General features: G+C 27.5%; 2 protein-coding genes and 1 pseudogene across 3 annotated transcripts in view; 1 reads left to right on the forward strand and 2 right to left on the reverse strand.

Moving 5' to 3' along the window:
• Positions 1-11,811, reverse strand: part of LOC114133080 (discoidin domain-containing receptor 2) — a 239,687-nt gene extending 227,876 nt beyond the window's left edge. The window contains exon 1 of the mRNA XM_050197794.1: positions 11,537-11,811. The gene's annotated coding sequence lies outside the window, so the exon portion shown is untranslated. The remainder of the gene's footprint in view (positions 1-11,536) is intronic.
• Positions 11,812-16,845: 5,034 nt separating this feature from the next.
• LOC114133089 (dual specificity protein kinase TTK-like) lies at positions 16,846-21,029 on the forward strand. 2 transcript variants are annotated; one of them, XM_050197570.1, is made up of 7 exons: positions 16,846-17,129; positions 17,220-17,393; positions 18,425-19,319; positions 19,383-19,531; positions 19,631-19,788; positions 20,309-20,502; positions 20,572-21,029. In XM_050197570.1, exons 2-7 carry the CDS (start codon positions 17,266-17,268, stop codon positions 20,860-20,862), a joined length of 1,815 nt encoding a protein of 604 aa, XP_050053527.1. In that variant the 5' UTR covers positions 16,846-17,129; positions 17,220-17,265; the 3' UTR covers positions 20,863-21,029. The 2 variants fall into 2 exon arrangements, with proteins under 2 accessions (XP_050053527.1, XP_050053526.1); XM_050197569.1 differs by having other exon boundaries at positions 16,846-17,078.
• Positions 21,030-22,732: 1,703 nt separating this feature from the next.
• Positions 22,733-25,088, reverse strand: LOC114133090 (heat shock protein 70 A1-like; annotated as a pseudogene).
• Positions 25,089-27,023: the final 1,935 nt, after the last annotated feature.

The following is a 27,023-nucleotide window of genomic DNA, read 5'->3' on the forward strand; positions in this document are numbered from 1 at the left end:
ATAAATCCCATGGACAAATTCTACCCAATGTAGTGGTGCAACTTTTGGCCGTTAGTAATCGTTTGGGGGACGTTTTTTCCTAGGGGCAAACAAACGCCATTTGTCACGTCGACAAAACGACGAAACCGTTTGAAGTTAGGAAGCATTTTTTTCCTCTTCTTCGGGATCCAAAACAACATGACGAAAACTAAACGGTTTTTTGTTTTGTTTTGTTTTAAAAACTACTTCGAGTACAAAATACCTAAACAAAATAACACTTTTTACTTTTACATTAAACTACGTTAAATTATAATATATAATTTGTATAATATGATCAAAAACAGAACATTTTATTCATGCTTTATTAATTTAAAAAAAAAATAAGCTATTTACTAAAATTTTTAGTAAGCATATATTAATAGAAGAATATTTATAGTTTATTAAGAATATATAAATGTATAACATATTTACATACCTATTTAATCTAATTATATTAATGTAATCAAGATATTTATAAGCATTTATTTTAGATATAGGTACCCATGTTATTTATACATTGTGTTATTTATTATTAACTATAATAATAAGTATTTTCATACTTTATAAAAAGTTCTATCACTTCAAACTTAATATTTTGCAATGGATCCACAATAAATCTATTCAATTAAACTATAAAATTATCCGATTTCCACGTGAACACTCGTTCGAGAATCGGTTTCATTTGACGGTCGGTTGAGTTCGAGCAATGTTATAATCCTTTAGGCGCATTGTACAAATTAAATTTTACCCCTTGGGGCATCCCTTTTTTTTATATAAAATGCGATACACAAGCTCACCAGCTTAACCGGACCGGAAAACTTCATCAGGATCCTATAATAACACACATGCATGATGCATATAAATATATTTATGTGTGTGATATATTATATACAATTTATTTGATATACACATAAACATGCCCACACACACTCATATAATATGAGTGAGCTACAAAAGCACTGACCACGTTGTAAGAGAAATTTCTCTATATTATTTTCTTGTGATATGCCCCAGAGAACTACCCTCGCCCAACCTTTTTCAAACTATATCAAGACTAACCGTAAAACGAGCATGAGCATTATTTTTGTCCGACATTATATGAATGGCTTATGGTATGAGGTGGAGTAAGGGAATGTAGAAGGGAGAATAGGATTCCTAGCTAGATTTATAAAGCTTACTGATATATATACACAGTATCCTCGGCTCGTAATTCGACATCGTGTACGTGACATCGGTGATTTAGATCCAACTTGACTCGGACAATGGCTAGAGCTGATAATAAAAAAATGATGTACACCAGACGGAATGCGGCCGAGTGGATCCCCAAATAATTTCATATACTATATTTTATTGAAATAAACAAAAGACATAAGAATGTAAATAAATATAGTTTAAAATACTTATTAAAAAAATATATTTAAATTAAAATGTTTTCAAATGTATTTAGTTAATAAAAAATACCTATTTAATACCTATAGGTAATAACTAATAAGTAATATAACTTTTGATAACAAACCAGAATATGACACATAAATCAATTTTTGACTTACAACAATGATAAGCTTAATAATATATTATTTTGAAACCTAATCTAAACCTACGCCCTAAGTTTTATATTATTATCATTAGTCTAACAGTAGGAGTGATTCAAAACTCTCGTGTAACCTCAATACCTCATATTATATAGATTGAAAATCGTATCTAATATTATGTAAGTAATTTAAACAAGTAATTGAACAGGTTTTTATAAAATTCTTAGTAGTTGTCTCCCTATAGGCATTAGGAAACATTATGAAATAAAATATTGAAATATTTACAGCTTGCTAGGGGCTGGAGCAAATGACCATGTAATATAAAAAGCCTAAATACTACTCTTCAAAACATGTTATGCTTTAGCCCCCTTAAAATAAAAATAAAATAAATTTATAAAAAAAGAATTTGAAAAAAAATATATTTCACTAAAAAATGATACAAAATTAACCATTCAACAAAATGTTTTATCTTCGTCATTTTTATACATACGACATACCTTAACATTTTTAAATAGTCCTGTTATTAATTAATAAAAAAGTAAACCAAAAAGATAAGATACAAGTAACAAGCTAGTAACCTTTTCCCGTATTTTTCTACATTTAATATTTTCCATAGAAGAAAAATACTGAAAGTGAAATCCCAAAATTCGACGATAGGAGACCATTCCATTAAAGAATTTTTCTTTTTATATAATATAGAGCCAATAATCGTTAGCACGATTGTTTGTACACCTTCATTGGTGGCAAAATTGAGCCTCAGGACTTCCATTCTTAGCACAGACATCTACAGAAAAACTATGGATGTGAAATTGAAAAAAAAAAAGGCCTGAGGGTGAAAAACACACATACACGCCAAACATAGCGAAATCGTTTTTATTGCATGCCCATATTAACCTCGTCTCATATAATTCCCGATGCCAGCAATCTTTATTAGAGTGTCATATAGAATACGAAGCGGGGAATAAGAAGATAGTCGAGATGAAGGGAAGGTGATAGACAAAAGAAAACCGACTTTAAATGCCCCCGAGGAAGCTTTTACACCACCCGCACGAATGCACCACGTCGCATCTCACTATATTACGGTGCGAGTGACGCGTCTCTTTCTACAAGCCGACATTTTCGTTATGTTATTATTTACCGTTGCCCCGCCAAACCTCGTGGACCGTGACAAAGTCTGTGCACAAGGGTAAAGATATTTTAATAAACAACTTTCACTGCGTAATAAACACTCTTCTACCCTCTTTAAATTAACTTTTATAAATAAATTTTAAAAAACTAATTAACCTTATTATATTAGTAGTAGTTGTCTAATATTATGTTTTGTTGTTTTGTATAATTTTTAATTACCTACATGAATAAATAAATAAAAACATTATATTACGACAAATATGTAAAAATGAAATAAATTATTAAAGGTAAGATTAGGTACCTACTTTCAATAACAATTAGAAATCTTATATAAAATAGATAGTTTATAATATATATATTGTATAATGTATATATTATATATACATATATATTATAAACTTTTTAAAAAACATAGTATTAAGTAATAATTAAATTATGGTTATTTTCCAATATTTATAATATTATGTAACAATAAATAATGCTAAAACATTAATAGAAAAATTAGTACCTATCAACGTTATTTTAGAATACTTGCTTAAGTTAAAGCATGTACATATATAAAGTTTGATCAATACAACTTTAATTAATATAGGTACTACACTATATATTTACTTAAGTGATGAAAGTTATTTCATAAAAATAAAACCACCAGTACACAATTTAACTGTACTTCATTTAATCGTATTTAATATTAAACATTAGTTACATTAGTTATTCGTAAATTAAATACAATTATCATCCACAGTATAAAAAAAGTGAGAACGTAAAATACAAAACTTATACCTATATATCTAATTAGTAAAAATCTATATTATGGTTGAACCTACTCAAATAAAACTAGTTTATAATATAATGGTGATAAATGGTTATGATATAATAAAACTATCATATACTTATTATAGACATGTAAAATTCTTACATGATGGATAATTCATCCATTATCTTGTTCATCTAACTTGTTAAAAAAATGTACCCAATACCTATTATTAAAATTATATTTTATAGTTTTTCCAAACATATTTTGTTCACAAAAACATCAAAGTAGAAAAAATGAATTTAATTAATTACTCAAAATCTTGTATAATACATTTAGTACCTTCATAATATAATTTAGATACGTGTTTCATTTAGTATTATACTTAATTTTATTAAATTTAACAATTTAAAGCAATATATTTTTAAGCAAATAACAAGTAATACTATTTGGGTATGTGTAACATTATAAATCGAAAATAAAATTATTATGTGTCAAAAAAGGTTTGATGTTGTTAAAAATAATCCAAAAACTAGTTTTATTTACACAATAATGATCAAGATTTAGTATAAACTATGCTTTCTTTTATTAAGATTTTAATCAAAAAAAAAAACTTACTTATTATATGAAAAAAATCTTCGAAATAATTTAAGATATAAAATTTCAAATCTACAAATTCGTATTAAAAAAATCAATGAAAGGGTCAAATTAACGTATAATCATTATAATACGTTATACATATATTATAAAAGCTGAAAATGTTATTTCACCAATATATTTACACTTATTAGCATATAAAAAATGCATGATAATTTAAATACATTTAGAGAAATGTTGAATTTTATTTGTATAAACATACCTATCCCAAGACTAAACAAAATAAATTAGTAAAATAATACCGTACTGTGAACAAAATTTATGTTTTTACACTTCACGACTTATAAAAAAACATAACTTTCTCTATAACCTACAGTTATTGTCTTATTGAGTATAAAATAAATCATCATAATAGTATTTTAGATTTAATTATATTTTAAAGAATCTATAATGCAAAAATGTTTAACAACTTTATAAATTTAGAAAACAATCTAAAATAACTAAAAATTATCGTTATTATAAATCGTTATATAATTTTATATAATTAATATAAATGACTATGATGGTTTTTAATATTTATTAAGTCCTATATATTTTTTAAAAGCCTATAATAATATAATAATATTTATTAATAAATTAAGACAATTTGTATGTAATTATTTAATAATACATTTTATACCAAATGTGATATAAAACTATACATATATTTACTATGTGTTAAAACTATAAAAGTATTTAAAATAAAAGTTTTGTTTCTAAAATAAATATTAAATCGATAAATTATGAATATTTTTCTTTTAATAAATAATTGAACAAAATTTAAAACGTTAATAAAAATAAGTTTAGTGAACATACATTTATTTTTATATTTTACTACATAAGGTTACGTGTCATTTGGACTGTGAGGATGACATTTACAAGGGGGCAGAAAATGTCCCACATAAAAAAACATTATAATCATAATGATGTTAGATACTAAAATATAATAGGTCGTTTCCCAAGCTATAATATTATTAAAACCAAAAAACAGCTCAGCATTAATTATCTGTGTTTATTGATTAATATTGCATAAGAAGTTAGACACATTTATGGACCGTTAGATGTTAAACTCCATAGTTATCACACTTAATTTAATTAAACCTCCGTGTAATATATTGAATAAATACACAAGTATAAAATTTAATTGTAGAGTTTATAGTTACATAAAATGGCTCTAGATAATGTTTCAGTAACACGGAAAAAAATTATTATAATAACCAAACAACAGAAATAATTATTATAGCAGTAATAAATCATATAATATGAAAAATTATCTTTCAACATTGACTATTTATGTTAAAAAATACTAAAAATAATTGAACAATTGCAAATGGTATAGTGATAAGTTAACTTTTTTTTTATTATTATTAATAATAACTTTTATAGTTAATCAAATATTTTGTTTTAAATAGCCAACGAATACATGTATCGAGTATTTTTATTTATTTTTATTATTGTTTAATATTTATCTTAAATAAATATTGGTAAGACCAATTAATATTCCATCATTTTCTTTACATAATTTTTAAAAACAATATAAAAATAAATCACTGTAAGAAAATGAAAATGGTTATAAATAAAACAAACTTATGATCGGGTAAAAGTTTTCAACTCGTTTTTTTATCAAACGGTTATTTTTCTTTAGGATATAGCTATAATAACTGTAATTTATCTACAGACTTGTAAACAAATATTTTGTTTAATTTTGACAGCTAATTAAACATTGACTTTAAAAAGTAAGAGCAAATAATTGAAATTAAGATCGACAAGAATAATTCTCCTTTAATTTTATAATACATATATTTTACCAATTTAAAACTAAATTTAAACGAAGATAATATAATTTAATAATTTAAATTTAAAAACTATAATAAAGTAATAATTATTATATTGTAATTTAGAATAAATAAAATAGCTAAAAAATAAATGTGCGTTTGTTAATACTCGCTATTCTCCTGAACCATTTGTTCAGTTGATACTTAATATCAAATTTTAAACTCATATTCCTTGAAACTCGGGTGTTTATAGCTTCGTTTTTCAACCTATATGCTATAGAATGGCTCACATAGGAAATTCATTTTGTACAGCGAAAATCGAATATTTTTTTGCTTATACTATATAGAGTTGCCAATAAGTACAAAAATATAGGAAACTTTAATTTACCTAATCTCTATAATATAAATGAATATACTCGTATATTTGTGGACTATATACTCAAAATCTTAAATCTCAACCGATTTTAACGAAAATTTCAGAGATTATTCTTAGAAATATCAAAAAAGTGTATAAAGCAATTTGAACCAAGTTTAAAAATATATCAATTATTAAATCAATATATAAAATAATCTGACTAGTATTGCTAAACATTTTGTTTTTTTTTTTTCATAGAATAAAATATTTGAAAAACCGAAATATGTCGACTAAAATATTTAAAAATCTGATGAATTTATAAAAAAAAATCGTTAATATAATGAATTTATAATTTATAAGTTATAGTGATACAATATTTGAATAAGGAAATCAGATAATTAATATTAATACAATTCTAATATGCGCTTATTGACAAGATTTATAGGTATAAATGGAATAAATTAATTAAATTAATAAATTATATAGGTAACTGAATTGCTTTTTAGTAAGTAGAGTAGATTACAAAACAAAGAGCGAGTTGTCACACATACCTTTAAATCACCCGCATAAGAGAATTGGTTTTGGATTCGTAACACGCCTGAATGCACCACAACCATAGTATAGTGTTGTGTAAATACACTCAAAAACGAACGGGAACATATGCGTCTTGAAAGCTTACAAGAGGGATTACACCTTGTGTGTTTTTGGTAATGATTGTTACACTTTGAGCTTTTTAGAGCTTGTGAAGGATAGTGGTGAAAATTGAAGGGAAATAATATTGTTAAAACAAGACGTGACCGTGAACGAAAATAAGGGCTTGACCCAAGATATCGAAACTGAGCAAGCCACTCAGCTATTCAGACAGGAACAAATAGTTATGAAGGGGGTAAAGGCTGCTTCTAGTCCACTTATCGATTTAGGAAATGCCTTTATCGTTGCAAGGTGTACACACCATAGAGCTATAAATTCATAATAAAACCTTTCAAAATAACCGTAACGAATGCCTCAACAGATTTTAATGACTACAAAGTAAAGATAAATTAGGTGAGCTTACAATTTATCTGTGTATAATAATTGATATATTTAGATAAAAATTATTCATTATTCATTATTCAATAAATGAAATGTATAGATATAATGTTATTATGTACAAAAATAAATGTTTCATATCATTAAATATAATTAAATCACTTATAATAGTATAAAAAACTCCAAATATTACATTATTTTAATAACATACAATCATAAAATACAATTTTTAGACAAAATGTATTTACCCATTTACTTTTACAATTAATTATTTAACATCATAAAATATACACAAGTAAATAAAATTTAGTTAATGATCCAGATTAGACTACACAATTTAAAATATAATTGAAACTAAAAGAAACAATGTAAAATGTATTAAGGTCGATATTAAATTATTTTATTATTAGAAATTTTTTTTTTTTAATATCTATTTTACAATATACGTGTGTATGCATTTTATTGAGTATTTTAATATTACTAAATAAATTATTTAAATAACCGAAAAATATAATCAAAACATGAATTGACGTTTAAAAACTGTTTATGAATAAATCATACATTGTTATAGATTTGGAGATATTACTAATAAAATAATAGTTGATTGATACTTTTTAAAGGAAGGTTAAGTTTTTAATTTTTTTTTTATTTAGTGAGATATATTTTATACTTGCTGTAAAGAAAATTTACAAACAACCAGATAAACTTATAAAAAATCTTAGCAAGTCAGCGAGGATATTTTTACTTTTTCATCGGGATTCACTGTAATTAATTTTTAGATGTGATGATTTCGAATTTATAATGAGAAAAAATAGTACTGATTACTACCTGTACTTGAAGTAAGGTTTACGATAAGAGAGTGTAACATCCGACATGATGTTAAAATTTCAAAATTAAATTAATAAAATCATTCTTAAATTTGTAAAAACTATAAACAATCTACTCCTCATATCTATCGACTATCAATCTCTAATTGAATTTTTACTTACTATTATAATTAAAAACTAATTTTTATGAAATATTATACGTGTATATAATATAGAATAATAATATAATACTATGTATTATTACTCAGTCAAAAACCATTTTCGTATTCCAAGTAGATACAAAATATGTTATATTGTATCATTTTATTATTTCAAATTAATACATTTTCAACGCATTGCTTTTAAATATAAATTATTATACAAAAGACAACAAAAATCTATTTTCACTGAAGCATAATGAAAATAATGTTAGGCTAAAATGACCTGTACTAGGGTTACCGAATGTATTTTCCTATATAGCAGTTATAGTCTTATGTCTAAAAGGTTTTGGTAGTAAAAAACCCTCTTTTTATCTACATTTTCACCAAAATGAGAGCCCATACAAATCTCTACCACCGTAAATCCACTTGTCCACCGGCATAATTGAAGGTAACTTAGTAAAGTAATTTACTTTATCTTATCATGAAACGTTTCAATATGGTTTAAATAAATTCTATATATACATATATTATATGGTATGTATGATAATTACATTGAAGCTTTTTCGATATTTTAAATTATTACTATTACAACGGTGTATTTGGTACCAGCTGTTAATACCTAAACATTGACATTTAATTTTTATTAATACATTATTACTTTTAAATTAAATTTAAAATCTATACCACTTGAACACCAATAAGTTAATATAATACAGGTATAATTACATACAAATTACTAGAAAAAACTTTACCCTTAATAACAGTACATAATACATGACTTTTTTGAGGAAAGGGGCCACCCATTACTAACACTTTCACATGACTATAACATTTAATATAATATAATATTTATGTGAATCATTTCTTAGTAAAAAAACAAATAATATTTAACTTCAAAGGAATCCATAAAAATAAACATACTCTAGTTCAATTATAAGTTATAACTATATGAAAGTATGTAAGTACCAATTTAATTTATTTTTCGTTTTTATGTTAACTACGCCTATACTAAAAAAATTACAAATAACAGTATTACACCTATATATTTTATATTTAATTTATTAAATATCTAAATTACAAATTTGTATCAATTCTTGTTTACAAAATAATACTCCATCATAAAATAACAATAAAGATTAACGGTCAGCGATCTAAATAAAAACAAAGATAATGGGAAAATATGTAAATAGAAATAATTATTGTAATTACCTATGAGTTTTATGAGACTTAAAAGAATTTAAAAAAAAAAACAGAAAAATATTTTAACATATTAATATAATAACATTGCAGAGAAGATAGTGAAAAATTAAATAAAAATGTAAATTCCCTAAATAAAGTTCATAATTTTAACCACTGATCACCGCATAACCATTTTTTTCTCAAAGTTATACCAATCAAAAAAATCAATCTTAATTTACTTTTATTAACTATATAGAAATTTTACTGATAATTTATTTAGGTTTAGAGTCGCTGTATGATTGTATTTGTTCAGTATCTATTTTAAGAGTAGGTTAGATACTAGGGTACCGGATACCAGCTGTGTTAAAATATTATTACAACGCCACTGAAATAATTTGAAATATAAATATAACTATCCTTATAAAATAATTTAAATTATAATTTTCAAATAGTGTATACAAATAATTATAATAAACAATACAATTTTAATTAATTATAAATATGACATGTGTATTGGCATTTTACTTGTAAATTTAACAATTATTAAAGTTACCAAATACTTTAAATTATACAGTAAGTATAACTCATGTATATTAAGTTTTTTGCTCAATTATAATAAAATAGTTTAAAATGCAGTGGCGTAATTATTATTTTTCTCATAGTGGTAAGGGGGTATAAACGGTTATAAATAAAATAAAACACCGTGAAAATATTTATTTCAATTTTTAATTTATACTGTGATTTTTCTTGGTTTTTATCCATTCATTTATTATATTATCTTCTATAATGAGTTCTACATTTATTTCGATGTTTTTATACGCAGCCTACATCACAAATTTATTCAAACAGAATAAAACATAATTATTTTTCAAATTTCTAAATTGGTTGAATAAAAAAACCCTTTCAATTTTTTAAGTAAAAATTATGTTTCATGACAAATATATCAATTTATACTATGTATGATAATGGAAAAGCAATTTATTTCCTTTAACCGAATAAATACTTCTACAAGGCGTAAATAATTTCCAGGATAATTATTTCCAGTACACCAAATATCATATATTATATATTCATATCAAGATACTTATAATTACTAATAGACACAATATAGAGAGACGAAAACGGTCGGACATAAATCTCAGGTTTTATTCTTATCATTATCTACAACTTACAAGTTATGCTAAGTATACAGCAAGTCTGGTTTAATGTTTCATATAGAAAAATAAAGTATCCTAAGACATTTGAATAAATATTGTACCAATCATAAATTCTCAAGAAGGGACATAGCTCTGGATCCAATCTTGATTTATATATATTATACTTTTATGTTAGGTTTAAACATATTGAATATCTACTTACAGAAACAAAAATATATAATATCTATAAATTGTTAACTATTTTGAAGTCACCGCATAAACTTATAATAAGTTTAGAACAGATAATAATATTACAAATTATAAAATACGTATTTTGAAGTTTAACCACTAGTATAAACGTTAACGGTCATCAAGTTGTTTTTTCGTGTTGTTAACCTATACCTTGTTTGTATTTTAATAAATAAATTTAAGTTTTCAGCCAATGGGTGTAGAGAAAAAAAGAAACTTCATGAGAACAATCTTATCGCACAAAGTCGAGAAACTGGCACGTCTTGCCAATATTTCCCTTAAAACTTTTCGCGTGTCCTTTTGTGCTGTTGGAGTCGTTCCAAAGTAGACACACAGACAGACACATATAAACACACACGCGCGCGGGCATACACAGTACATACACACTTTATACGATGTTGGCATTTTATAATACGTCATATAACATAACTGAACCGTTGTGTTTATTTTTTATTTTGTTATAGTAAAATATAAAAAATGAGAAACGAGTAATGTATCATGTTGGATAAAATAAAGCAGTTCCATCGTCATATTATACCGGCCACCACAGTACCGACATCCCTGCGAAAAAGTTCATTATCACTCGCAAACTAAAATTATAACCATAATTATGTACTTAGTAGCTCGCGGTTCGGTCCCTTTATAATTTTATTTTCGGTATTCTAAGATGAATGATAAATCGCAATCATATTTGCTAGAGAAAGCGAAATATACATTCATATACCGAACAACAAATTTCTTTAATGTAATGTAATAGGTATACATTTTTTTAACTCACGTGGATACTCCAACAGTCGTTTCAGCTGTAGGCTCACAAGTTCACACTCACAAATTTAAATCCCGATTATTTAAAATAACAGCGAACCTCCAGAACGCGAACGGAACATTTACAGGCTCGGGTCACGAAAAAGGTTATAAAAAAAATTAATTACAAAACGTTTTCGGTGGGAAGAAAATAATAAAACACGAAACGAAATACGAATATCGCAGACGAAACGCACCGCAACTGTCGGTCGACGTAGCGCGTGACACACGGAACTGTCTCGGTGGCGGCCAAATACCAAACAACGTGGTCAGGGGGTGTGGAGGGCGCGTGCGCCGCCTCATCATCCCTCTTTAAGTGTTTCATACTTGCATACCTGTGCCGCCATCTGTGCGGGTCATCACGTTCGAAAGTTATAGTATTATTTTGGCGATAGAACTTACTACGTTAACATAGCGTTTTAATTAATGAATGATAAGCTTTTATAAAAAACTGAATATGACCATACATGTACGAAAAATGATTCTGAACGGAGATGATTTGTCAGCCTAGGATATAATATATAAAATATATTATGTTTTAAATTGGGTGGTAAAAAAACTTTTTTATGTTTTAATGACCTGAATACCTAAAAATTAAATTATGTACAAAAAATTCCAATTTAAACAACTGGTGTATGTTTTAGGTTTCTATGACTATTTTTTAACATAAATCAGTAACAAAAATCTAGGAAAAAAAACTAACGTTTTTTATAAATTCTAACTACAAAATAATTTGCAAATATTCATGATTTTGACGAATTTTTGTAAAGAAAATTTAAGTAAAGAAGTGTAGATACAATTTTTGATTTAAACAAATGTTTACTGATATATACATCTTGTACATTGTACACTAAGTCAAAGTGGTAATGTATTTTTCAACATAGTCAATGTGAATAATAAAAAAGCGGGCAAGTGAGTACCGCTCTGCTGTACATTAGGTGCCGTATGGATCATTATTATATATTATAGGAGTGTTAAATTTGAATCCAATGATAGTTATCATTGTATACGAAAACGATTCTGAACGAAGATGATTTGTCAGCCTAGGATATAATTTCTAGTGGTTGGTGAAAAAGGTGGTTTATGTTTTAATGGCCTGAATACAACAAAATTTAAGTTCTTTTATAATAATTGTAAGCTAAACTTATGAAAAACCTTGTATTAAATTTTCAACTCTTAGCTACTTAATATACAATAATTTTTATGAAATAAACCTACAAAATAATTTGCAAGTATTCATAGTTTTGACGAATTTATGTCAATATTTGAACTTCAAATGCTAATAAAAAAAAATTGTGCCTATGTATTCTTATAATTTTTTAATCACTATAATAATAACTTATGAGGAACTTTGCATTAAATTTTCAAGTATTTTGATAGTGCCAAAAAGATTTTATCGACACATAAAAAAACAATTTTCAGAAAAACTGAAAATTTCAGTTGTCTATAAATAGCTCAAAAAAAGTCAAAATATTTTGAAAATTAAATCACGTAAAGAAAACGCGAATCTTAATAACTGGTAAAATTTTCAAGTATCTACGACTTATACTTTTTGAATAATAACAAATATTTAAAATCGTTTGAGGATAAATCGTTATCGTTACGCTATTTCGTTAAAATTTAAAATTCAAACGCACTTAAAATTTTTCCTATAATGATGTTTCGAGTTTTCTCTATAGATACTTGAAGGTAAACTTATGGAAAACTTAGTGTTGTATTTTTAATCCTTAGTTATAAACACAAAAAATTTTATGATTTTTCAACTTCAAATAATTTGCAAATATTTATAATTTTAACGAATTTTCGTCAAAATTTGAACTTCAAGTGCTAATAAAAAAAATTGTGCCTATGTATTCTTATAATTTTTTAATCACTATAAGAATAACTTATGAGGAACTTTGTATTAAATTTTCAAGTATTTTGATAGGGCCAAAAAAATTTTATCGACACTTCAAAAATATTTTTTCAGAAAAATTGAAAATTTCAGTTGTCTATAAATAGCTCAAAAAAAGTCAAAATATTTTGAAATTTAAATCACGTAAAGAAAACGCGAATCTTAATAACTGGTAAAATTTTCAAGTATCTACGACTTATACTTTTTGAATAATAACAAATATTTAAAATCGTTTGAGGATAAATCGTTATCGTTACGCAATTTCATAAAAATTTAAAATTCAAACACTCATAAAAATTTTTTGTCTGAACCCGGTAGAGTTTTTTTTACAGATATTTGAAGAAAAATGTATGGAGAACCTTGTACCAAATTTTCAAATCTTAGTTATAAAAGGAAAAAATTTTATGATTTTTCAACTTCAAAAATACTTGCAAATTTTCGCGTTTTCGACAGATTTCGTAAAAATTTGAAATATAAACGCTTATAAAAAAAAATTATGACTAACGATTTTTAATTTTTTTTTGCTACATTAAAAACAACTCATAAGGAACCTCGTATTAAATTTTCAAAACTTTTTGGTCATCCAAAAATTTTTTATCGACACTTTAAAAAAATTTCTCAAAAAAATCGAAAATTTCAGTGGTCTATAAATAACTCAAAAAAAGTCAAAATTTTTTGAAAATTTAACTATATACGGATACCACTGACATTAACATTTGGTGAAAATTTCAAGTGTTTTCAGTGATTAGTTTTTGAATTACAACCATAAAAAAAAATCAATTTGGTCGAAAACTGGTTTTGCGTAAAAATTGCCGTTTTTCCGTCATTTTTTTTTTGTTTTTCTCGATTTTTTTGAAAACTGTTGGAAAATGTTAACTTTTTACCTCTATAATGCACCAAGGATATTCACTTTTACATCGGAAACCACCCCCATTGTTTGAAATTGGAGCATTATTTCGACTAGTTATGCTGTACACAGACACAAAAAAAAAAAAAAAAAAAACACACATCATTGTAAAATCAATACATTCATCACTTCGTTCAGAATCTAAAAAATGTACATGATTTAGAATTTAAGACAATGGTTTTTTTTTCTAGATTTTAGTTCACTAAACTTTTGAATAAGATCTGAAAAATCAAGTGTGTTAGTTATTTCCCTTTCAACAGATAGGCGAACGGTGAGTTTAATTTTTCTTGGTGATTATCATAAAATTTCCCAGTGCCCACTTTAATAATTAAATATCAACAGGGGCCCGGCGCCTCCACAATAATATCGGGGCCCGGGGCTGCAGTCCCCCTAATCCCCTCCCCATAAGTTGGGCTCTATGTGTCAAAAAAAAATCTCTCACGTTGCTATACACTGTGCTTTATTACCTGATGTATAATAAAATTTAAATCAAGAATGTTATAATTTATTATTCTAAGAACAGTGACAATCTGCTATTATTATGCTGTAGTTACTGCTATATCATTTAATAATAATGCTAATAATAGTATTAGTGTTCTAAATATCAAATTATATTTTGTGTATTTTGTTATTTTTTATTACCTATTTTATATAATATAATATAAAATTATTGATTTTAAAATTTTCTGAAAAAGTATAATGTTACCTGTGGCCTAGTTATACATCAAAATTAACATTGGTGAATTATGGACTAGTTTCTGAAAATAAGAGCAACTTCACAGCCCAGCCACTAGAAAAAAAAGAGCAAAATAAAAATAAAACTCTTACTATTTATAGAAGGAATTATATATTATTATTAAAGTAAATTTCACATTGAATTTCCTGTATGTCAAAAAATATTAATAATATTATATTATATAAACTATTTTTTAATCTACAAATATAATAAATAGTTTATTGTCAATAATTAAAAATAAATCATTTTGTACATACTTTAGTAAAATAATATCCACCACATTTTCTAATTTATAATTGACATAATATTAATTTAATTTATATAAACTATTTATTTTTTTTTCATACTTTATTCACTTCAAAAATATATATTATAGGTACAATATAGTGTATTATTATTTAGTATTTTAGATTATATATATATAGGTACCTATTACATATATGTACCTAATGTAGAGGAATTCCTAGAACTTTTCCGTTATCAGCCTGTTGTCACTCAATTTTCCGGAGTCAAAACTTCACACAGAAATCACATATTCTACTTTTAACAGTTTACAGTACCTAAGAAGGTTACATGGATACGACAGTCTATTCCTAGACGGCTAGACCCATCCTCATGAAAATCGCTGCAAAGTGACGCTTGTAGTGGTTATAGCAGAGCCGGTAGACAAAACAAATCTTCCATGTTCTGTTGCACTTTAAAAAAGGGTTCCCTTACACCTAATGGTGAGTGTCAGATAACGGAAAAGATCCGGATTTCTTTGAAAATACAACATGTGTTAAAATTATTAAATCTAGTAGTCAAACTATTAGAATCTAGAAGTAAAACTATTCAAACCTAATAGTAAAACTATTCAAATCTAGTAGTAAAACTATTCAAAACTATATAGTAATAAACTATTAAAAATTCTGAATGTCCGAAATAACTATTTAAATTTATAAATGTAGGTAGTTTTTCCTATAATAACTGTTATTAAAGCCACAATAAAATTTTAATTAATTTAAGCTATTTATACCATGAACCTACGTATTCACACATATAGCTACCCCAGCTTTTTTGTTATGCGTTTCCTAATTATTAATGAAAAAAATTATTGATAATATTCTATTTTCGATACCTTAGACGTACCAACTAGATCCAATATTGCACCTGCAGAAAACATCTTCAAATTTGAAAATTGAAGTATGTTTACTATACTAGAAGATTAAGTTTAAAACCATGTTATCCATCATTCACATCATTGTATAACCAAATCGTTCATTGCTCTACTCACAGTCTAAAATAACTTAATTTACAATTTAATAACTTAAATAGTGTAATATAATTTTTTCTTTTTATTTCAATAAAAGTTACACATTAACACAGTAACACATTTTTGATAAAATATTCTTATTTATTTTATGTTAATTTCTTATTAATTTTATAAAACATACTTGAATGATGAATACAACTTCAGTTTACTATATACACAAAAAATAAAATACCGTACAGAGATAGTGAATACGTTAGATTAGATATTAAGCTAATAAATATAAATATATTATGTGTTATATAAATTGTTGGTGTGTTTTTAATTTAAATTTGCCGGGCATTACAGAGTGACCATAACGTACAAGAAAAAAATGTTTTTATTGAAAAAGGAAAATGTGCCCATAATATTGTACGAGGATTATGGAAGACGTGTGGTAAATGGTAACAGAAACAGAATTGATGAAAATCTAATTTTATTTCGTGTTAATAGGAACGTCTTATTCTGTGTTAAAGTCCGTAAAGAATAGTATTATATTGTATTTTATTGTCTGACATAATAATCTTATCACACGATACCACAGAAATACAGAATATATACGACAGCACGGATCTTATTATGATCGTGCTTATATTTTTTCAATAATAAATTAGAGCTTAACTGTGTAACTCTAAACTTAAAAATGTTTCATTTATCACACACTGTTATTATGTATTTGTGTATAAAAAATGTATAATAGTATAATATCTATTATTATTATTAGTTGTTACCTATAAACAGTGTATACTTCTTAATTCTTATTTATAAACTATTTCTCTATTCAGTGATTATGATAATTTATTTTTTCGAAATGTTTATGCTTATTTCACAGAATGTATAAGAAATCGTGCAAGTGAACATTACTTTTTCAATTGATTATGATGAATCGTAATATGGGGTCAAAATTCTACAAAAATGTCGAAGAAAACGATGGAGAAACTGACAATTATGTTACATGTCCCTTATTACAACTAAAATATTCTAAGCCAAGAAAACCAATCACTAGGTATGTTGGTCGTACGACTGGTACGAATTTATTGCATTTATAATTATATTATTATTCAGCTCTTATATATATTAGTTTCAGCTTATTTATTGAATTTTCAAAAAAATATTTACCCCAATACATTTATGTATTATAGATAATACAATAACTTATGAATAAATGATAAATAGTTAAAATACTTACACATAATCTTTAGACACATACTATTTATATTATGATTTTCTCTTTTTACATATTTCCCCTTAATAAAAATTAATAAGTTAAAAATTTTATATTTAATAACCCAATAAATTAATCAAAACATGTAATAAGTACAGTAACATTTATAGTTAGTCTCAAATAAAAGTAACCTCAAGTGACAGGCTTCTGTGCTTAGTGACAGCAATGAATGTGGCTAACATGGCCAAGTACCATTGTATTTGTACGTTCTCAGGAATGTCATTTTATTATTCTAACTATCACCACAGAATAGAATAATACCACCCAGCTTGCATGTTACTAATATTAATACAATTGACAATTTTTTATTCTGATTGTCAAAAACAAATGCTAATTATGAAACTGATTTAATATGTGAGTGTGGCAACTAAACTGGCCGAAAAATTGGTCACTGAGGTAATTCATTTGAGACAAAGTATATACTTAATTCTATTACTTTGGTTTTGGTAAACAAATAGATAATATTTAAATTTATAATAAATGTAGCTTTTATGATATAATAATAATTTTCAGTACCTAACACAAATTTAAAAAAATGTAATTGAACTCTAACAAAGTATAAGTAGTTATAATACATATTACTATATTTTAAATTGTTTAACCTTCCATTTTAAAATATGTGTTGACAGTCAACACATCAGCCTATTTATATTTATATTAACATTTATAAATATATTTCTAAATAGTTTGTTTGCAATATATGTACAATTTAAGTTTTATGGTACTATGCAATATAGCAATTTTAATTCATTTATAAACTGGTAACTTAGATCATTATTAATTATTATTTGTATTTTAATTGTTTATTTTAGTCGTTTGGGACAAAAAGCTAGAGCTTTAAAACATAGTAATGATAACAATGCATTGTTTCAAAATAAAACAGCAGACGCAGATTTGAGAAGTTCATTTCAAGTACAGACACCTAAAAAATTAGTTAATAGTTTTGAAAAACTTGATTTAGTACAAGATACTCCATTTGTTCGTCCAGCAATTAAAACTCAAATTCATAGTAGTATAGACACTCCAAGTGATACATTTACAAACTTGAACAGGAATACAGTTCGTAAAATAAATTTCAAACCAGCCCTTCCATTAAGTACCAAACGAGCATTATATAATAATAAAGAAAATGTACATGAACAATCAGAAGAAAAACTGAAAAATTTGGAATCTGTAATACTGCCTCAAAGTAATATTAGTACAGCTTCTTATTCAATTACTGTTAAAGAAAATGATAAAGAAATTGCAAATAAATTACCAGTTGACATAAATAATGATACATGTCATACTTCACTTGAATCAACAAAATTCAATTATGATACAAGTTTGTATCATAGTGTCAGAGAAACAGCTTCTATACCAGACTCATATTTGTCTTTTGCAATAAATAAATCTAATTCTTTAGTTGATTCTTCCTTATCAACAAAGCAGTTAGAATGCCGACCTTTAGATGACCATCCTAAACATCCCACAGCAGAACTAACTCCTATTGTTAAAAGTAATAATGTAGTTATATGTGCTCAATCATCTACTCGTCCTACTACTGATGTATTTGTTCAAGAGGAAGATCTTAAACTATCGACTTTGTCAAATTTGTCAGGTAGTCTATGTATTAAATGTGCCAATGAAAACTTTATATCTGTTAAGGGAATCAAGTATAGTATACTTAATACATTGGGACATGGTGGATCTAGTATTGTGTATGAGGTACCATCTTATAAATTCTCTTTTTGTTTATATTCTATTAAATTACTTGTTTTATTAAATTAGGTCTTACATCCAGAAACTAATCAAGTGATGGCAATAAAAAAAGTAGACTTATCTGAGGTTGAAAATGTTATAGCTAAAGGATATTTAAACGAAGTCAGTTTATTACAAAATTTGCAAGATTGTGAAAGTGTTATACGTTTATTTGACAGGTAGCTTATTTTTTTATAAAAATATTTGTTTTAATCTTAAATAATAAGTATCTGTAATTTATTAACTAAATCAAATTTATGTAACCACAATTCTTTCAGTCAGTATTCCATCAAAGAAAAGATTCTTTATATGGTAATGGAAAAAGGTGATACAGACCTTTCAAAACTTATACGTAGTACCAAACACATGTCAGTTCACATGATTATGTACTATTGGACAGAAATGTTAACCACTGTTAGTGAAATACATGCTAAAGGTAAATACCTAATAGTTTAAATTTTGTTATACTCATAAAACAATTATAACTATTCTTAAGTACAATAAAAATGTATATTTAGGTATAAATTGGTTATTGTATAACTGTAAACAAAGTTTATTTTTAATTTGAAGTTTAAAAAAACTTTAGAAATATTTTACTTAATATATTATAATATTTTATCTGTAGGTATTTTGTTTTATTATTTTAAAAATAAAATTAATTAATTCACACATTAATAAGTATTAATATGTATTAATAAGTACTTGAGACATATAAAGTGTATATTATAATCCAAATCTGTTATTAATTCATGTTTATTCATTAATTGTATTATAATAATTTGAACAATCTACAAATATACAATATTAAATTTATAGATCATAATAAGGATAAACATTAAAAATTAAACATATTATTAAACATTTGTAGGAAATTTATAAATATTAATTTTAAGCTTAAAATAAATAATTTTCAACCAATTATAAATTTGTATAATTGTATTTTCATTTTTAAATAGGTGTAATTCATTCAGATCTCAAACCTGCAAATTTCCTTTTAGTCAGTGGTCGTTTAAAATTAATAGACTTTGGTATTGCATCAAAAATACAAGGTGACATGACTAGTGTATTGAAGGATGTGACTACTGGAACATGGAACTATATGAGTCCAGAATGTATTAGAAGTGGAGGCTCTAATTTTGAAGGACATAAAGTGAGTAAACCTATACATATAGATAATATCAATGAAAAATATTATTTAAAATAATTGATTATTATTTAGATAAACCAAAAATCAGATGTGTGGTCATTAGGGTGTATATTATATAGTCTGATTTATGGCAAGACTCCGTATTCACATTTGACAAACACCTGGCAAAAGTTGCAATCCATAGCTGAATCTAAACAAAATATTAATTTTCCCAGTCATAGCAAAGTATTTACGAAAGGTATACCATCAGTACTTATGCAAACAATGGAGTTATGTTTGATAAAAGATGTGAAAAGCAGACCTTATGTCATTGATTTGTTAAATCTTATTGAAGACACAGTATTTAAACCTATGACAGTATGAAATTGCATACTTTCTTTATTGTTAGTAATTTCATTTTGTATTTATTTAATCTTGTCAAATATGTAATTAACATCTGTTTTTGTTTTTTATTCTGAGTATTGATTTAAAAAACAGACCAATATTAATAAATATAATATGATATTTAATTAATAATAATTATATATAAATAGTTGTTACTTTTATTGTTCATACACATTTAAATTTTATTCAAGTAGGTAGGTAAATAAAAGCAAAAGGTACATAATGTTAAATTTAAATTGAAACTTATGTATAAATATCAAGCATATTACTATATCATAGATATATACTACAAAATATAAATATTTGTTACCCCAATAAATTATTAAATAAAAATATATTTTGTAGGCTTCTTATGCTGCCACATCACCATTTTAAATGATGTGATACTTGTAGCCATAACACTGAGTTATTAAATATTTGTAAAAATAATTAATTAAAACATTTTTTTTTAACTTATCTGTAATATTTTGCATTAATATATTTTAATTTGCATCCTTTTTATATAGTATTTCAAATACGACATACAACATAAATAATTCAATATAAATAAGTGTTCAGTTTTTGCTTGATGTAATAAGTGATAATATAATATGACTAATACAATGTTTCTCCTCAGTTTTTGTTAAAGAGCGATTAAAAAAATCGATAACACACCACAATTTAATTTTTCTACATATACAGTTAAATTTTTTTGAAATTGTATATTTAAACTGTTTATAATCTAATTTTAAAATATCAGTCTTAAAAATTTTAACACCCTATTACAGTGCCTTAAAATAAATTAAAAGCATTAATAATTGTAAAAATCAAGATGCAAAATGACACTATTGTAAAATGTGGTACCTATACCTATTTACTTATCAGTCATCAATACTATTATTTATTGATTCATTATTATAATTTATATTCTACCTATTTTAATTGGTATGTGTACTTAAATACAACATAAAATATTTTTAAGTTGTATTTTCATTGTGAATTGTGATTAAAATTCAAAAGAACAATAAGGCATAGGCGGTGATTGGGGGGGCTTAGCCCCCCCAAAATTATCAAACATTTTTCATAGTTTATAATATTAAAAAAGGTACTTATTTTACAACGATTGACAAAATCTTGGAACTTTACAAAATATTTTTTTTTTCCCGAAATGTTTTCAAAATAAATGTCAATATAATAATTATTATACCATAAAAATACTAAAATTTGAAGAAAGTCAATTTTTTATTGATCATTATCAAGTAAATCTTCAGTTTTTATTTATAGTATAGTATTATATTATAAATTAATAATTTTTAAAGTGCATAATATTATATAGTTAGTAATTCATATTTAGTAGTTTTGTAATTTAGTAATTTAGTAGTTGATGCGTACTGAAGAGTGAAGGCATGATAGATAATAGAGTGAGGGTGTGGGGGCGAAGCCCCCACGTCTTACTTTGCAAAGCAACATTTAAGCCCCCCCTCAAATTTGATCAAATCTCCGCCTATGCAATAAGGTAAGTATTAACACAATGAACACCATATTACAGTGGTATTAAAATTTAAATCAATAAAATGCAATATCAATTCAGATCAATAATAAACACCGTCAACAGCCTACTAGTTATTTACGTCTCAGATTTTAATTTTAATTAATAATGTATTTATTTTAATATAGCATTATACCTTCCATTCGATAGCATTAAACTTTTCTTTTTCGGAGTACAATTTTTTTGTAAAATTAAAAATAAGTAACACCACAACATGCATTGTTGCAGGTAAACCATACCACACCGTGTAGGTACTATTACTGCAATGCAACCAATAATAACTATTATAGTATATCGGGATAAATAAAAAGACAATACATATACTGGCTGTATAGCTAATAAATATATTTTCGAGAAACTTAATAAAATATATTACAATAAAAAAAAATCAGTCATGACTTAAACAGTTAAATCACTTAAATCTATTATCTAATAGGACATATGTTACATAATAATAAATAAATACAAATGTAAGTAGTTAACAATAGTATTTACATGTTTCATGAGATTACTTTTTTAAAACAATTAATCGACTTCTTCGACGGTAGGTCCTCTAGAGCCAGGGAAACCTTGCGCACCGGGAGGCGCGCCCCCGGGTTGTCCCGCGCCGTGTATCTTCATCATAAGAGCAGAGCAACTCTTCTGGACTTCCTTTAATTTGTACTCGTACTCTTCCTTGTCGGCCAACTGATTGTTGTCCAACCACTGGACGACCGCGTCGCATTCCTGTTTGCCGGTGTTCTTCTCGGATTCGGTCACTTGTCGCCGGCCTCTTCCAACGCTTGTTTAACACTGAACACGTAGCTCTCCAGCTGGTTCTTTGCCGCGATCTTGGCCTTTTGTCGTTCGTCCTCTTCTTTGTACCGTTCGGCCTCGCTGAGCATACGATCGATTTCGGCTTGAGACAGGCGACCCTTGTCGTTCTTGATGACGATATTCTTGGAGCGGCCGGAGCTGTTGTCCTTGGCCGACACGTTCAAAATGCCGTTGGCGTCCATGTCAAAAGTCACCTCGATCTTGGGTACGCCCCGGGGCGCCGGTGGTATGCCCGTCAGGTCGAACGTTCCCAACAGATTGTTGTCCTTAGTCATGGCCCTCTCGCCTTCGAACACCTGAATGGTGACGGCCGGTTGGTTGTCCGCATACGTCGTGAACGTTTGGGTCTGTTTGCACGGGATAGTGGAATTGCGCTCGACGATCTTGGTCATCACTCCGCCCGCGGTCTCGATACCCAGCGAAAGGGGCGTGACGTCCACGAGCAACACGTCTTGAATCGCAGAACTCGTGTCGCCGCTGAGGATGGCCGCCTGCACTGCGGCGCCGTAGGCCACGGCTTCGTCCGGGTTGATGGACAGGTTCAGCGGTTTGCCGCAGAAAAAGTTTTGCAGCAGACTCTGAATCTTCGGGATCCTCGTCGAACCGCCCACGAGCACCACGTCGTGTATGTCTCCCTTGTCCAACTTGGCGTCCGCCAACGCCTTCTCCACCGGTTGCAGAGTCGATCTAAACAGATCTGCGCACAACTCCTCGAAACGGGCGCGGGAAACTCGCGTGTAGAAATCGATACCTTCCATCAGAGCGTCGATCTCTATGGTGGCCTCCGAGCTGGACGACAACGTTCTCTTGGCCCGTTCGGCGGCCGTCCTCAACCGTCTCAACGCCCTCGGATTGGAATGTACGTCTTTTTTGCATTTCCTCTTGAACTCGTCGGCCAGATGAGCCACCAGCCGGTTGTCGAAGTCTTCGCCGCCCAAGTGCGTGTCGCCCGCCGTCGACTTCACTTCGAATATCGAACCCTCGTCGATCTGCAGAACGGACACGTCGAACGTTCCGCCGCCCAGATCGAATATCAACACGTTCCTCTCTCCTTTCAGGTTCTTGTCCAGACCGTACGCCAAAGCCGCAGCTGTCGGTTCGTTGATTATTCGCATCACGTTCAGGCCGGCTATGACGCCCGCGTCCTTTGTCGCCTGTCTCTGCGAGTCGTTAAAGTACGCCGGCACCGTGATCACGGCGTCCGTCACTTCACGGCCCAAGTACGCTTCGGCGGTCTCCTTCATTTTCGTCAGCACCATCGAACTGATTCCTCCGGCGCGAACACTTTCCGTTCGCCTTTGAATTCCACTTGGATTTTTGGCTTCCCGCTGTCGTTCACCACTTTGAACGGCCAGTGTTTGATGTCGGCTTGTGTCTTTTCGTCGTCGAAACGACGTCCGATCAAACGCTTGGCGTCGAACACTGTATTCACGGGGTTCATCGCCACCTGGTTCTTGGCCGCGTCGCCGATCAACCGTTCGGTGTCGGTGAACGCCACATAACTCGGGGTGGTCCTGTTACCTTGATCGTTGGCGATGACCTCTACTTTTCCGTGTTGCCAGATACCCACGCAAGAATAGGTGGTACCCAGGTCGATACCGATCGCCGTCTTTCCAACCATTGCTTCGTCGAAAACTTGTAGATTTAGTTCACGCACAATAAATACGAATAGAAATTATACGACTCTAAAACGTTTAGACGGTAATAGCGCACAACTCGAAAACGATTTAAAAGTCACTTTGTTTTGAATATATCGCACTGGAATTATCGTGGATAGCGCAGAGTAGCACAAGACAGTATGCCTCGCTCGTTGAATCGCACTGGTATCGCTCGAAATTCAAACTGATGCCCGACGCCGCGCTGCTAACGTTTATATATTCGACGAAACGTTCTAGAAGGTTCGATACGTTTCGCGAGCGCCGCCGTGGCCGCCGCGCCGTCCCCCTACTTCACCGCCACAAGTGTCACGCACTATTTTAATCGTCGCTACCCGTATAGAGCATTCTCGAATTTTCTTCGTCCTTCTCGTTGTTTTCACCCAGTTCTCGCTGTTTACCCAGACGTCAATTATTTTTTTTTCTGTTTTGATTTGTCTTTACAGCGTGTGAAAAGTTTTATATTAGGTATAAAATAGGTATAGACTGTGATATTAAATTATATTTGAATTTGATTATAAAATAAAGGAGTTATTTGGTAATTACTATTTATAATAATAGTATATATTGTTATTTTATTATTTTATTTTTATAATAAAATAATACAATATACATCATGGATTATATAACTGAATTAAAATCTTAACAAACAATAATGTTTGCATTTGCCACTTTTATTATAATTTTCTAAATATTTTGAATCTTTTTAAGCTTTTTAAACATTTGTAATTTTATTTCTCGAGTTCCTAATTCTTTATGATTAAAAAAACCAAGATCTTAAATAAGTTGCTCTTTCTTATAATACTATTAAAATACTTAAATATATAATTTTTTTTATATATTTTTGAAAATTAAAATTAAATTTTTTACAAAATTATTCAAAACCACAACAACGTTTGAACTTTTTTTTTTTTATCAAAAGTTTTTAATATATTCCTATAGTTTTGTCAGTTTAGATTTGAAAATTTAATTCAAAGTTCCTCATCTTTAATAGTTCATACTAGAATTAAAAATATACAACCATATAGTTTATAATATTATCTCATGAACATTTTGAAGTTTAAATATGAATAAAATTACACAATTTAGTGACAAATAACGATGATTTCATGATTTTACTATACTTCAAAAACATAGTTTATTTGACTTAAATTGTTTACCTGTGTTTTGTATTTAACTATATTATGAAATGAGTAGATACTCGGTAAAGACAATTTGAGTAATTGAGTCTGAGTCCTTTACTTTTTTTTAATTTTATGATATTTCTTTTTCTTAATTATCAAATATATTATATATTTAATGATATCATTTAAAATAAATAATCGGTATTTATTACATGTACCAAGTATGAATTCTGATCTGATCCATTTCAAGATGTACAATTTAGGTACATGTCTTAATTTATTACCTATCGATAATTAATGTTCTAAAATTGAATAGGTACCTAGTTAATAATATAATATATATTATTACTAGTTGACTCGGCCAACATTGTATTCTCAATGACGAATTTACTTTCAAAAACAAAAACCAATTGTGGCATTATAAAATTGATCGAACCAAATACGTGATAAGTACTTAACTTTCCAAAATTACTGAATATTAACAAAGACATAGGTAATGATTTAGAGTAGGTATTTGAATTTGATTAATTAGTTTTTATATTTAAAATACATAATACATTATTCTTTGAACTTAACCTATATGGACACATGATAATATGGTATAGCTATGATTTTTTAAAAATATGCTGCTAAGCTCTTCCGAGCACTAATTTTAATTATACCGCCAGGTATCTATATGATATGGTTATTTGGTATTTAAATATGAGTACACTTTGTTGCCCGTATAAAATGTATCCTTTTAAATTTATTTTCCTAACGTTAACATTTAACGAGTATAGATAAATATTATCTTAAGTTTTCTGATTTGGTGTATGGATTATATTTTCATTTGTACTTTAATATTAAGAACGATAAAATAATAAAAATTTCTAAGCATAAATATATGTTCCTTACTTAATTATCTCTAAATTACTTCAATACATATATTATAATATATTACTTTAGAAAGAAATTACATGAAAATGTCTCATGTGAAGTCAATTTCCAATTAAATTATTTTGAATAATATATTATATC

Source organism: Aphis gossypii, chromosome 1, assembly GCF_020184175.1.
Source record: "Aphis gossypii isolate Hap1 chromosome 1, ASM2018417v2, whole genome shotgun sequence".
NCBI lineage: Eukaryota > Metazoa > Arthropoda > Insecta > Hemiptera > Aphididae > Aphis > Aphis gossypii.

What these genes read in the sequence shown, in the direction of transcription:
- LOC114133089 (XM_050197570.1), top strand. Translation starts at nt 17,266, where the DNA reads ATGATGAATCGTAATATGGGGTCAAAATTCTACAAAAATGTCGAAGAA. An exon ending in GTTATACGTTTATTTGACAG is followed by an intron (nt 19,532 to 19,630) that starts GTAGCTTATTTT and finishes CAATTCTTTCAG; the next exon opens with TCAGTATTCCATCAAAGAAA. An exon ending in TAGTGAAATACATGCTAAAG is followed by an intron (nt 19,789 to 20,308) that starts GTAAATACCTAA and finishes ATTTTTAAATAG; the next exon opens with GTGTAATTCATTCAGATCTC.